The 12,838-nt window shown below is 40.2% G+C and overlaps 1 protein-coding gene across 1 annotated transcript; it reads right to left on the bottom strand.

Moving 5' to 3' along the window:
- Positions 1 to 83: 83 nt before the first annotated feature.
- Positions 84 to 8,404, bottom strand: M6PR (mannose-6-phosphate receptor, cation dependent). The gene is made up of 7 exons (XM_074268979.1): positions 7,746 to 8,404; positions 4,534 to 4,713; positions 3,605 to 3,771; positions 2,787 to 2,896; positions 2,488 to 2,618; positions 1,953 to 2,079; positions 84 to 1,595 (listed from the first exon to the last, which is right to left on the bottom strand). Exons 2-7 carry the CDS (start codon positions 4,710 to 4,712, stop codon positions 1,473 to 1,475), a joined length of 837 nt encoding a protein of 278 aa, XP_074125080.1. The 5' UTR covers position 4,713; positions 7,746 to 8,404; the 3' UTR covers positions 84 to 1,472.
- Positions 8,405 to 12,838: the final 4,434 nt, after the last annotated feature.

The following is a 12,838-nucleotide window of genomic DNA, read 5'->3' as shown; positions in this document are numbered from 1 at the left end:
GGTCTTGGTTGTCTGTTTTACTTTATTCCTGAATTTCTAGACCCAAATTCTTATGCAAACAGCCAGACCAAAGAGATTGAGGCTTTTTTTTTTTTCTTGGTCCTTTTAATTTTCTGAAGTTGTGTTTTTATACAAAAAGTGGCATAGACTTTTGCCTTATTTTAAAACACTGGGTTAGGGAAGAGGGAAGAAAACAAAACAAAATATACACACACACAAAAAATAACCCTGCTGATTTTATAATCTTAATTTCCCCATTTTCAAAGGAAAAAAAATATTGAAACAGTAATGAAAAAGCCAAAGATAATTTTTTTTTTGTCTGTAGCTATTTTGCCCCTGATTGGCCAGAAGAACTTTATTAGCCAAAGAACAATCAACCCAGTTTCCTGGCCATACCACCTAATTAGAAAAGGGAGGCACCAGAAGGGATTCTGAAAACCCATTCTTGCCCAGAAACATCTGGGCAAGATACATTTTCCTCCCTGAGCCAGCAGAGGGAATGTTAGGCATTCTCTTCACTTGGAAGGAGAGCTCCAGGCTCCCTACCTGTTTCTATTTGCATTGTTGGCAATTTTTGCTAAAGAAAAGTCACATACCTGGGGAGATTGACCATATTCATAAAAGGTAGGTATATAATAAAAGCTTCACCAGGTTCTGGAAAGAGAAAAAAATCCTCTACCATCCTAGGCATGGCTAATTTTCCTTTTTAGGAGCCAATGTGGCACAATACTTCAGTCTAACTTCCCCCTTTTAGCTTCTGGCTTTCTGGATTGGGCTTTTTGGCTAAATGTGAAGTGACAACACAAGATCACAATCCACATATTTCAAGGTAAAGATCCCTACCTAAGTCAATAAAAGACCTAGTGGTACCTCAAAAATCTACAGCCTGGGAAAATTCACATTTCATGGTTCTGTTCCCACAGGGGGGATGCAGGGACACTAAAAGAGATGGGCTGCCTTGGGCCCAGACCAAATTCAGGAAGTTGAAAGTGATCAGAATTCCAACCAAACTCTTATAAATAAGAGCAGGCATAGGGTTACAATGAAAACCCTATATAAATATTTTTTTCTTTTCTTTAGAATCCAGTGTCTCACAGAAAAGCCTAACATCAAAAAATGCAGTAAAAAAGGCCAGGAAAATCTCTTGCCCACTCCCAGCCATCTGTACATCTCCCTATCATCCTTTCTCTGCAAGGGTGATCCCTCTCAAACCCTCATTTCCCTTTGGCCCGTAAGGGTTGTCACTCCTAGGCACGTTTCTCTGGATCAGTACCACTAATAAGACTCCAAAGGGAAAACATGGAGCAGAGAGAAGGCAGCTTAGTGGGTAGAAAGAGTGAGTGCAAGTTAAAAGCAAACTAGAAGAAAAAACTGGTAGAAGAGATGGAGCAGCAGCGGCGGCGGAGAAATCTGGCTGAGGATGCTTTGGTTCGGGGGTGGAGAGAAAGAAAGGCTGGGTATCTCCAGTGTAGTCACATGGGGAGCAAGTGGTCATCCCTCTCTTCTGATTCTTCCCCAAGTTGGTCATCTCCCACACCCCGGTAGGCAGCAGGCACATTTCGGGGTTTAGACCGGCACACAAAATCGCAGCCATCCTGTGAGGGAAAAGAAACAACTGACTGAAGGAGTGAGTTGTGTGGGGTGTAGAAAAGCTCCCTAGTCTATTAATATCACAGGTTAGCCACTAGAGAAGCTGTTTCAGGTAAATAACTCAATACAGATGCCACTTAAGGATATGAAAGTTTAAAATTCGGTTTTGAGTTGGAGTGTTAGAGACTAAAGGTCTTAATGGCAGTAATCACTTCACTTCCCCTACCCCTCTCCCAATTCCAAAAGAGGTATCAGATTGAGAGAAAACTAGAATAAACCAGTTCATGCAAAAGCCCAGAATCTGTGTTCCCTGCAGTTAGGTACAGAATAGGTACCCAAACAACAGTCCTCTTACTACTTACTGCTACCAAATTGCCCAGATCCTGCCAGAAGGCTAAATGAGGAAACTGCTCCATGCCTTTGGCACCCACCACCAGCCTTTGGTACAAGAAGCCCCCAATGAAATAGACAGCCATCAGTGAGGCAAACCTACAGAGAAGGGAAAAAGTGTAAAAATAGCCACTTTAAACAGAGATACAAGCACAAATGAAACATCCTTCCAAATAAGACTGGGCACTAAGAAGAGGTGGTGAATAATTAGCAACACAAGTGACCTCTCAGCCATGACCCTGAAGCAGCCAGCTAGGCTACTGACCTGCACAGGTAAACAATGAGATTTCCCTGCTTAATCCAAAGACATCATCAGCCCCATATCAAATACTTAGAACAAAGCCTCTCTCCCTTTAATTAGATTCTATGGTTAAATCCATTCATATTCTCAAAGTTGCAGAAGTAGGAATGAGAAGGCAAGTCATTTAGCCCTCTACAGAAATTGTTCCTATTGATCCAGAAAAAAACGGATTAATATTAAAGGATTTTGTGCTTCAGAAAACTCACGTAATAAGTAAAATAGATCCCACGCTGAGGTGAGAATCTTCAGGTGGGCAAGCCAGACTGCTGTCCATCTCAAAGAGGTAGAAACATTCTTGGATTTTTCCTCTTTCTTCAGAGACAGGCAGGAAGTTGCCCTGTGTAAAGATAGGAAATAGTAAAATATTCTAGCACCCTAATACTCCTCAGCAACCTAATGAAGAAAGAGTTCCCTTAACTACATAATTCCTACTATACCCATCTAGTAGAGCTGTGCTCACTCAGCTGTTCAGCCTCTGTCCAACTCTACTAGCCCCATGTCTCACCCCAATGGTGTTTTTGTTGCAGGAGATCATCACCACTGCCCGTCGCTGTTCCTTGCCACAATGGCTGCCATACTCATCACCCCCTTTATAGGTCAGCATGATCCAGTCACCTGAGGGACAGGGAAAATATTTTTTTGTCACAGGAAGATAGCAACAGATATGGGCATTGTGGTAGATAGAAAAGCATATAAAGGAAACACAAATGAATTTGCATTACTCGAGAAATTTGTAATTGGTTATCAAGGGACTTATATACCAAAGTATTGTGTCTTGTTAAACAAAGCTGTTTAACATCCTATAGGATAACTGAAACCGAAAAAGATAAGTTGCTAGGCTAGTGAGAAATCTTGATTTTTCAGTACTAATATAATGGCAATGATATGAATCTAAATTCCTATTTCATTAGGATACACTGGATGGCTATTTCAAATCAATCTTATAAGTTCATATTGAACCACATTATTTGCTGACAAAAGGACAGAAAAGGAGAAGGCTCTCTACATTCTGGTATTTAAAATTATCTGACTGATAATTCAAAGTATGATCTATGTACTGAAGTGGTTGAATAGGGGAAGAAGGAGATGGTGGCACAAGGATGACTATGTTCTTTCCATCTTTAACACTAAGTGAAACAATCATGCTAATAATTGTTCTTCAAGCAACAATTATGTAAAGAAAATCACAAAAATGGATACATAAAAAAATGGGAGACCAGTGGTAGATCATAAGATACAGTTGAAAGAGTAAAGAAATATAGGTGTCTGAGTTGAAATGAGCTGGTTTTGGAGTTTCTGATGAAAAGTGAAAAAAGGCCTTACTTCCATTGAAGACATGGGTTTCATTAATCCTTCCTATTATTGTCTCCTCTTTAGTCTTCAAGTTGATCTGCACCAGTCCAGCCCCAGAGTTGTTACTGCCAACTTCCCGGCACACCCTAAATTTGTAGGTATAGGAGTCTGAACCCTGGCCCACAGTACTTTCAAAGCTGTTAAGGCAAAACAGGAAAATGAGAAAGTGGGACAAAAGTTAGAATGAGTATTTCTACTTACAGCAGAATTTGCTCTGTCCACATCAACTAAGGTTTTGATTCATTTATCAGAGCTCACCCATCTTTTTGGCAGAGATAGTAACCAATACTATTTACAGAAATGTGATATCTGAGACTCTGAAAGGTTAGGTGGTAATTAAAACACACAAACACACCTGTCAGAGCTTCTGGGCTTTTTAGCGGATCATCTAAACTAGCCTTGTTACTCTACATATGCTATTTACCCATGCTCAAGAATAAGGTATCTGAGATTTGCTTTTTTCCTTCCACGCAACTGATATTCTAGAGATTCCCAAGACTTAAGGTAGCAGGGAACAGTTAACAATGCCCATGTAAGAAATCAAAGGTGCAGTGCCTGGGTCAAATAGTTTTGTCATAAAACGTCCACTTTAGAGAAGACAGGCTTAGTCCCTGAAGTCTATTCTTGGAGACAGATAAATTAGGCTGCATAATGTGAGAAATACAGGCTCCTGGGAAAAGTTGGACTGATTTCCCTTCCCTTTATTCATTATGAAACTGGCCAAGTTTTTAAATTCTGGGATCAGAGATTTTAAAAGGAAAGACTCTTTAAAACAACTAAGGCATGAACCCTTAGAAATTTCTGTCCTTTGTGATTGTTCAATTTTTTTCAATTGAGTCCAAACTCTGTGACCCTATTCCTTTTCCTTCTCCAAATAGTCATTTCCTTCCATCTTTTACCTTTGGCCAAAAAGTGGAGACAGCTTTTTCAGTACAGCCAGCTCCTTTTCTGACTCTTTATCCTTCTCTCCTATTAAGTCACAGGTTTTCTCTTCTGCCTGCCAGGCCTCCTTCACTGCCAAGGTCAGAAGTAGCAGAAACAGTAGCCCAGCCCTCCAACAACTGTAAAAGGGGAACATCCTATTGAGAGAGAGAGTGAGAAGAAATCAGTCATCACAACACACTGCCAAGCTAATCCTTTATTTAGTCAAAAAGCATTAAAACCTTTGAAATATACACAAATACATCACAATGTCTGATACACATCCCCTCTAGCTAACCCACATTTTATACCTCTGTCACTGGTCAGATACTCCCTAACTATTTGTATTGTAGCTATTCTCTTTCCTAGAGCTCTCCCTCCAACTCAGGCACAATTTTATAGAAGACATCCCCACAATCTTCTATAGTGTCTCTACAAGTTCTCCCAAGTGTCAAGCTTATGCTAGTTACCCTCATTATTTTGTATTTCTCTACAAATATTTCTTATTATTTACAATACTTTGGGGACAGGGAAGATATGATGAACAAACAGAGCTCTCTTCAGTGGTAAGGCACCAAAAAAGTTATTTTTAAATCAGGATTTCACAGCAGCTAAAGGCAAAACAAATCACATCTTAATTTCAGAAAACAAGGTGTGTGTATGTGCATTCCTGCCCTGGAGAAGAGTTGAAATAAACTTACTTTCTACCTACCTAGTACCCTCCTCCCCCCAAAAGTTCAAACAAATTAGCGTTAGAAGTGAACAAGATTATCTTGGTTCTTAACTTATCAAACCAGCAAGAAAACCCTGCCTGACTTTGTCATTGAAGAGTGACAAAATGACATAAAAAAATAAAGCCCCACTTAACATTAAGCATCCATTTCCTTTAAGGTCTGGTGTCTTTCATTATTCAAAAATTACTTTATAAATTATAAGAAAATTCATTAGGTCAGAACACTTCTTGTCACTAAGCTCTTGGGAACTACTCAACCAAATCAATCTAAGGTTTGCATACCTGACCCATTTTGCCAAATTTCTCTGAGAATAAAAATACTGTTCATTAATTAGAATCTACTCCTTATTTCAAAATTTATTGTCTCTTTCTGTTTATTCCCTTCCTGATTTGTACAAGACTTTGACTTTGCAGAATATGCCTTTACCCAAATTCCTTAATAATCCCAAGTTACTTTAAAATACCTCTTTTGCTAACTGGTAATTTTATAGTTACTCCATTCTACCACCGAATTCTAACAAGTTCTCATAGTCCTACTTTTTCCTACCACTTCACCAAATCTAGTTTTTCATTCTAATAACCCTCACATGGTCTGAGGATAACCGAAACACTAAAACACCAATCTCCTCCAGACCAAGAAAAAAGTTACAGATGATAAAAAATTTTATCCTCCATTTGACTTAACAAGATAAAGGGGAAATGACTTTTCCAAAGCTCAAGTAATTTAGTGGAAAATGGAACAAAGGACTCAGGACTGCTAGCAATTTCCTCTATCACTTCCAAAACAGTATCAGAAGGGTTCAGCCTTCCTAATAACTGACTGCATGCTACTTTCCCACATATTTACAGATTAAAGTAACAAAAATTCTGAAGTCTTGTGAAGAGAAGTTCAGGCATAGGGTTTAAGGTCTAGGGCCTCTATATCCCTTATCTGTTATTAGCTGAAAAAAAGCCTATAATAATAAAACCTATAAGTCTATCTTAGCAACTAGTAGGGGACACTCCCAATTTTCTAAACAGTTAATATCAAGTAACAGGCCATAAAAGAAAGAGATTTTCCATTCTTCCAACCTACACCAAATAGCCAAGAATCTACCTGATTCACTTTTAAGTTATGGAAAACTCTTCGAGGAGGTGGTATAGAAGGCTATTTAGGTAACATTACCACTTAATTTTACAGAGGTATTAGCTGGAAAACTGGATTAAGGATATTCAAATAACAGCATGAATGGGATAAAGAAGAATTCTTTCTTATCTGTTCCCCAATGGGTCCAACTTTTAGTAGAGAATAATTTTGCATACAATTTTTTAGTCATCATACTATTTATGCTGATGATTCATAAAATCTACCAAGATGACTAAGCTAGTAGATTTTTATAATTACTTATCCTCCTGAAAATGGCTGACTATTATCCGTAGTTATTTCATATGAGTATCATGATTAAAGACAAGATCAATGACCAGTTATCTATCAACAAGTGTTTATTTAGCACATCGCTAGCTGTCACTTCAGACAGTCTAAGAGACAGATTTAAAAATGCACATAGGTATGCGCAGATTATATACATGGGGATTTTTTCTGTTGTTACTAAGAACTTCCTGACTTTGCCATGATTAAAATAAAAGCCTTCCAGATCCGAAAAGGTTATCAAAAATAGGTTGAGGGGGTCTGCCTAGAGATGCAAGAAGCAAGCAGTTATCTTTCTTAATTTAAAACTTGGAAACAAGAAGGGTAATGACCGCTTGTGATCCCCTTCCAACTCTAGACATCAGAAACACTCCAGAGTTTTCCTTTACTTGCAGTATGCAAAGACTAGTTTGGTGGATGGGGAGCAGCTTCCATCTCTGCAGCATTTCAACCTCCCAAGTTTGAAGGAATGACTCTGAGCCTTCCTAATCATAAATCCGGCCCTCCACCTTTCTCAGGCTTCCAGAACCAAAACACCTTTAGGGAATGCAAGGAGAAAGTTGAGAAATAGGAGCTCAAATGACGTGGCCGGCAGAAAGTCTGGGTAGGAAAGGAGTCACAACACCTTCCGCCAGGTAGTGTTTCTAAGACTCCTCCTCCACCGGACCTCTTTTCCAGCGCTTTCTTTCTGCCTCTCCATCAAGTGGCTTTGGGAATCCCTCACCAGGGAACATCCTCAAATAGTTCTGCCAGGTTTCGCATCTAGGGGGGCAGGGGACTTCCTAAGATCACTGCCTCCCTTTCCTCATCGATATCCCTCATATATAACGAAGTTCCCATAGAGGCTCCTCTCCTTCTACTCCTATCACGTCTCGGCAACTTCTTTGTGGCCTGCTCTAGAGTCCCAAGTTCCCCCTCTTCCCGAAACACTACCCCCCTCCCGCCACGGAAATGGGGGGGTTAAATCCTTGGGTGGAAAGGAACGCCAGCGATGCCGATTCCAAGAGGCCTTCTTAGGGTCCCTCTCCCAGGGGCCCCAGCATACTCACGTGCCACTGGCGAGGAGGGGCGAAACGCCGATCGTCCTGAATTATTAATGACCCCTCATGAATATTAATCAGAGTGTCCTTCCTTTGGAATCCCCAATGGATGTCGTCTGGAGACGGGACCCGAAGAGGGGGCAGATCTGGGTCCCAGCTGCAGCCCCCGTCCCGGGAGTCCTCGTCCCAACAGCCAGGATTTCCAGTAGCACCTCACACTGCCCCGCTCTGAGAACCGGAAACAGGAAGCGAAAACCTACGGCCCGGCAAGTCTACCTCCCACCAGGCTCCGCGGCAGGCGACCACAGAGGGCTTTTTTTTTTTTTTTTTTTAAAGCCCGGCCTCTTCCCGCTCCTCCTCACCACCTCTCCCCCTCCCCCTAAATAGTCCAGCCCACCATTTGGCAATTTATTGGCAAAAGAGAGTTCAATCCCTCGCCCTCAAAATTAACTCCGCCTTCACCCCACTCCGTCCAATCACTAACAAGATCCTCAGATTAGGCACCTCCCTTCTTTCCAGTTTATCTCGAAGACCCCGCCCCTAAATCCAGTCTTTCCATCTATAGGTAACCTTCACCCCTCCATCTTCGGTGTCACGCGGACTCACGTGCCTCCTAGCTGGTCCTATGTTCCTAGGGATGTGAATTGTAAAATAGGGAAGCGGAAACTGGCATGGAGGAGAGAAAGCTTGACGTATATGCCGCTCTGCATTTTGGGAGTTGTAGTCTTTTTTTTTTGTTCTCCGTTCACCCTGCAATTTCACCTCTCTCTTCCTCCTGCACCTTTGCGCCCACCAGTCTCGGTCTGATAGGGGTGCTGAGGGACTAGACTGTGAGATTAATTTAGATTCCTGGGAAAGTTCTAGAATGTGAATCTAGAGTGATAGCTTGTGAACACTTAGAAAAAAAGGAAGCAAGAGACTGGATTTCATCAAGAGCTGCTTGTACCAGACTTCCATTTCCTCTTTTGACAGCCTTTCCAAACTGGTATTATAAGGGGAATACCCATATTTCAACAAGCCATTTGACAAAGAATTCCATTTTCGAAAACCCTGTAGACTTAATGACTGCATTAATGTGGTTTCGGAATTGGTTGAATAATCTGACCTACGCATTGGGTCACCATCAGATTGGGCAGGGGTTTTCAGTGAGTCATTCAGCTTCTTCTCGGATGATTTAGATGAAATACCGATGGCAATACTTATCGGATATTCAAAGGACAAAAAGAGGATGGAAAACCAGAACAGTGGCTAATCTGTAACAGGACAAAATTTAATATGAACAAGATTTAAAAAAAAAAATCAATTGCACATGTAGAAGAGGGAAGTTGTCATTTAGGGAGTATGTTTCTTTGGAAAAGATCTAGGGATTTTTAGTGGGCTGTCAACTCAGTGTGCGTATGAGGAGCACCCTTTAATCCCGGAATCTGCAAAAATATTCAGGTTTTTAATAAAGTGCAAGAGAGGAAACCCTTGGAGGAAATCCCACCGTCAGGCAGTAGCAGGCAACAGCCGCAATTTAGTCACAACGGATGGTTCTTCTTCCCCCCAATCAGCTCTTTCAGAGTGGAGAGCTTTCCACCAATCAGCTCTTTCATAGTGTAGCGCTTTCCACCAATCAGGTCTTTAAGCTCTCCGCCAATCAATTAAGCTCCCCGCGTCAACATGAGTCTGGCGGTCAGCCGTGCAGAGCTGTCAGCTCTTGTGCTGCTGCTGTTCCTTGGCTCCCCTTGTTTTCACTATTTCCCCTGTAGTTGATTTGTTCATTTGCTGACTCTAGGTATCTGACGTGATTTCTTTTGTCTGAGTTTGCTACTGTAAAATACCGGCTTCTCACTGTGAAGCGAATTACTCTTATGATGAGCAACTCCAAACCTACAATTCTGTCAGGAATAACAAATCGTCCCTATGCTAGACTCTCAACAGTTCTTCTACGCAGTATTTATCAGTAACAACTTACAAAGTCCTGAAAAGCCGTATTCAAATGAGCTGCGGGCAAACATAAGGCTTAACCCTGCCTCAGTTTCCTTCTCTGTTTATTATTATTTGGAGAAGGAAATGACAGACAACTACAGTATCTTTGCCAAGATTTGATGCCAGAAAAACGTCTCAACAATTCTAAGAAATGAGAGAACTATCCATTCCATAATTCTGTTTCTAACTCGGGGATGACCTCGGATAGAAAAAAGAAAGTGGGTAGGTTTTTATTTCATCTGGATTGTAGCCAATAGGGCGACAGCTCGCCTACCAGTTGGAGAGGTCATGCTGGGAATTAACAGTCATTTCTGTGTTAGAGATCTCATTGGTGAGAAGTGTTTCCTGAGAGCCCATCTGAGAGAGACAAATTTAGCAGAGGGAAGCCCCACAAGAAGGCAATGGACATCAGGTTCCAGTAATATTGGGTTTCGAAGTTTTGTAAAGAAAATAATGATTTTCATAATAATAGATATGACATGTAATTAATATACTAATAATTCAGTTTTTCAGAGGTGCCATTTTCCCACCAGATTCTGACTTGGAAGCCAGAGTCTTATAATGCAGCTTGAAATGAGCAATCAGTTCTTGACAAACGCTCTCTTGTGTATGTTAAGTGAAGTGAATCAAAGATTGCAGAACCTGTTCCTATCACAGAGCTCTGGTCCGGTTCCCCACTAAGTAATAATCCCTGGGATTTGAAAACAATCACTTAAGAACTGTTTCCACAGGACTGGAGAACACCCATATTGTCCTACTTTTTTGGTCTTGTGGGAAATCATTCGGGCCCTGGAAATGATTGTATTATAATTCACCTTCGCCTTCCCTTCCCAATCAAGATTTGTGTATAAAATCTCTATCCGGTGGAGGTCTCCATCCAAGAGAGCCTCGAGTTTGCAAACTGTATTCTTCACTCTGAAAGTGATCAAACTGTTTATTGATCTCCAAAAAACCTGTTTCTAAGCTTGCTTTGTTCTGCTCCACAGTTTAGAGACTAATATAGTAAAGTTCTATTAAAAGTTTCATTGGCTCCATGTGCATTTTAAATCAGGGCCCAGTCTTCCCATGGAAACTATGTGTATTTGTAAAGAGAGTACATCCTAGGTTAGTGGGGGAAATTTTGACAGCTACTGTGTTTGCTATTGCCATAATCTTCCTAAATGCCTTTGTTTTAATTTGATTGTATCTCCCGGGTGTTAAAAATAAGTGCAGCAGTGAAGAATAGTTTTAGAATAAATTCACAGCTATTCCTAGAATCTAGAAGTAGCAACTGTCTCCCTTGATCAAGGGTAAGCTGCATGGCTAAGTGGACAGAGCATTGTGTGAGTCAGGAAGACTTGAATTAAAATCTAGTTTCAGACTTACTGAGTTTGCTTCTACTTCCTCATCTATAAAATGAGCTGGAGAAGGAAATAATAAATCACTCCAGTATCTTTGCCAAAATACCAATAAAGCCAAAGGTTACTGAACAACAGTAACTAACCAGTTAACTGTATGAAACCCAAGAGCGTGAGACTTTAAAAAGTTAGCCTACAAGAAATGCTACAAAACTGTCATGTTCCCCCATCCATTGTCACGATACCTTGCAGTGTCCAAACTAAACTGATCCATTCCCATGTAATTTGAATTCAAGGTTCTTCACCTTTCAGATCATCTTCCTCCGGTAGAGGGTGGGCTGTGTGCCTAGACAAATCCTAATTTCTTTCTCAAAAGTAACTTTGCATTCTCCATTGACCATCAATTGGTCAGTCAGTCAATAAATACTTCTTCAGAGATTCCTTTGTGCCAAATACTGTGCTAAATGCTGAGGGATATGCTAAAGGAAGTAAATTCATTCAAAAAAAAAAAAAAAACTTGCAAAAAAACTAAGAACAAACAAGATATTACAGGATAATTAAATAATTAAAAGAGGGAAGGCACTAGAACTAAGAGGAGCTAGGCAAGTTCTCCTATAGAAGATGGGATGTTAATTGGGACTTAAAAGAAGCTAAGGAAGCTTATAGGAAGAGAGCATTTCAGGTATGAGAGATAGGGAGAGAAACTGTCCAGAGTCCAGAGATGGAATATCTTGTACCTGGAACATCCAGGAGGCCAGTGCCACTGGATGGAAGAACCCATGTTATAGAGTATGGTATAAGAAAATCCAAAAGATAAGAGGGGGCTAGGTTATAAATGGCTCTGAATGCCAAACAGAGTGTTTTGTATTTCATCTTGCAGGTAATGGGGAGCCACTGGAGTTTCTTGAGTAGAAGATGACATGGTGAGAATTTCACTTTAGAAAAATCACTTTAGTGGCTGAATGGAAGAAACTGAAGTGAGTAGAGACTTGAAACAGAGAGATCTATCAGCAGACTATTACAGTAAATAAATAGTATGGCTGTAAAGAGATGAGGGCCTGCACTTTGTGTTGAGAAAAGTATTTGAATATGTTGAGTATGTTGCAAAGATGAAATCAATAGGCCTTGACAACAGATTGAATATGAAAGTTGTAAGCCTGAGAAATTTGGAGGATGATTTTACTTTCTACATTAATATGGAACAAATATGGGTTGTTACATTATACATAAATATTATACTTAATTTTCCTTAAATTTTAGTCCCTTTAGTTTGCTGAATAAAAATAATATACTTTATAAAAGAGGATTCAATAAGTTTTTAATCTTTGAAGTTTAAAAAAATAAATCTTTCTGGGTATACCCCTTCATGAAATCTACTACACAAGTCTATGGGAAATACAGTTTTCAGTTTCCCTAGAAATATTAAGAAATATTCCTCTCTAAACTCTTAATGGGTCGGACCAGGGAAGACAAAAAGGTCTTAGGAAAATGGATTAAGGGCAGTAACCCAAACTCTTAATTCAAGTAGAGATAAGAATTTGACCTTTCTGTAAGGATTGATCCTAGAACTAAATCTAAGGAAGATAGTATTCTTTCTGCTTCTGATTCAGTTAGATTTTCTTGTAATTCTCTTGGAAGAGCCCCACTGATTCCTAAATGGCAGTGGTCCTGGAAGAAGGGATAACATTTTAACCCAGATTATATGTTATAAGATTCTTATGTTACCTGTAATCATCTTGGCTGAGTCACGTCAGAGGTCATGGGAACAATACTAGTTTGGACATTTTTTTCTTT

The sequence above is a fragment of the Sminthopsis crassicaudata genome, chromosome 5, assembly GCF_048593235.1.
Source record: "Sminthopsis crassicaudata isolate SCR6 chromosome 5, ASM4859323v1, whole genome shotgun sequence".
NCBI lineage: Eukaryota > Metazoa > Chordata > Mammalia > Dasyuromorphia > Dasyuridae > Sminthopsis > Sminthopsis crassicaudata.
The sequence above is the reverse complement of the archived record's forward strand: the minus strand, read 5'-3'. Positions and strand labels throughout refer to the sequence as shown.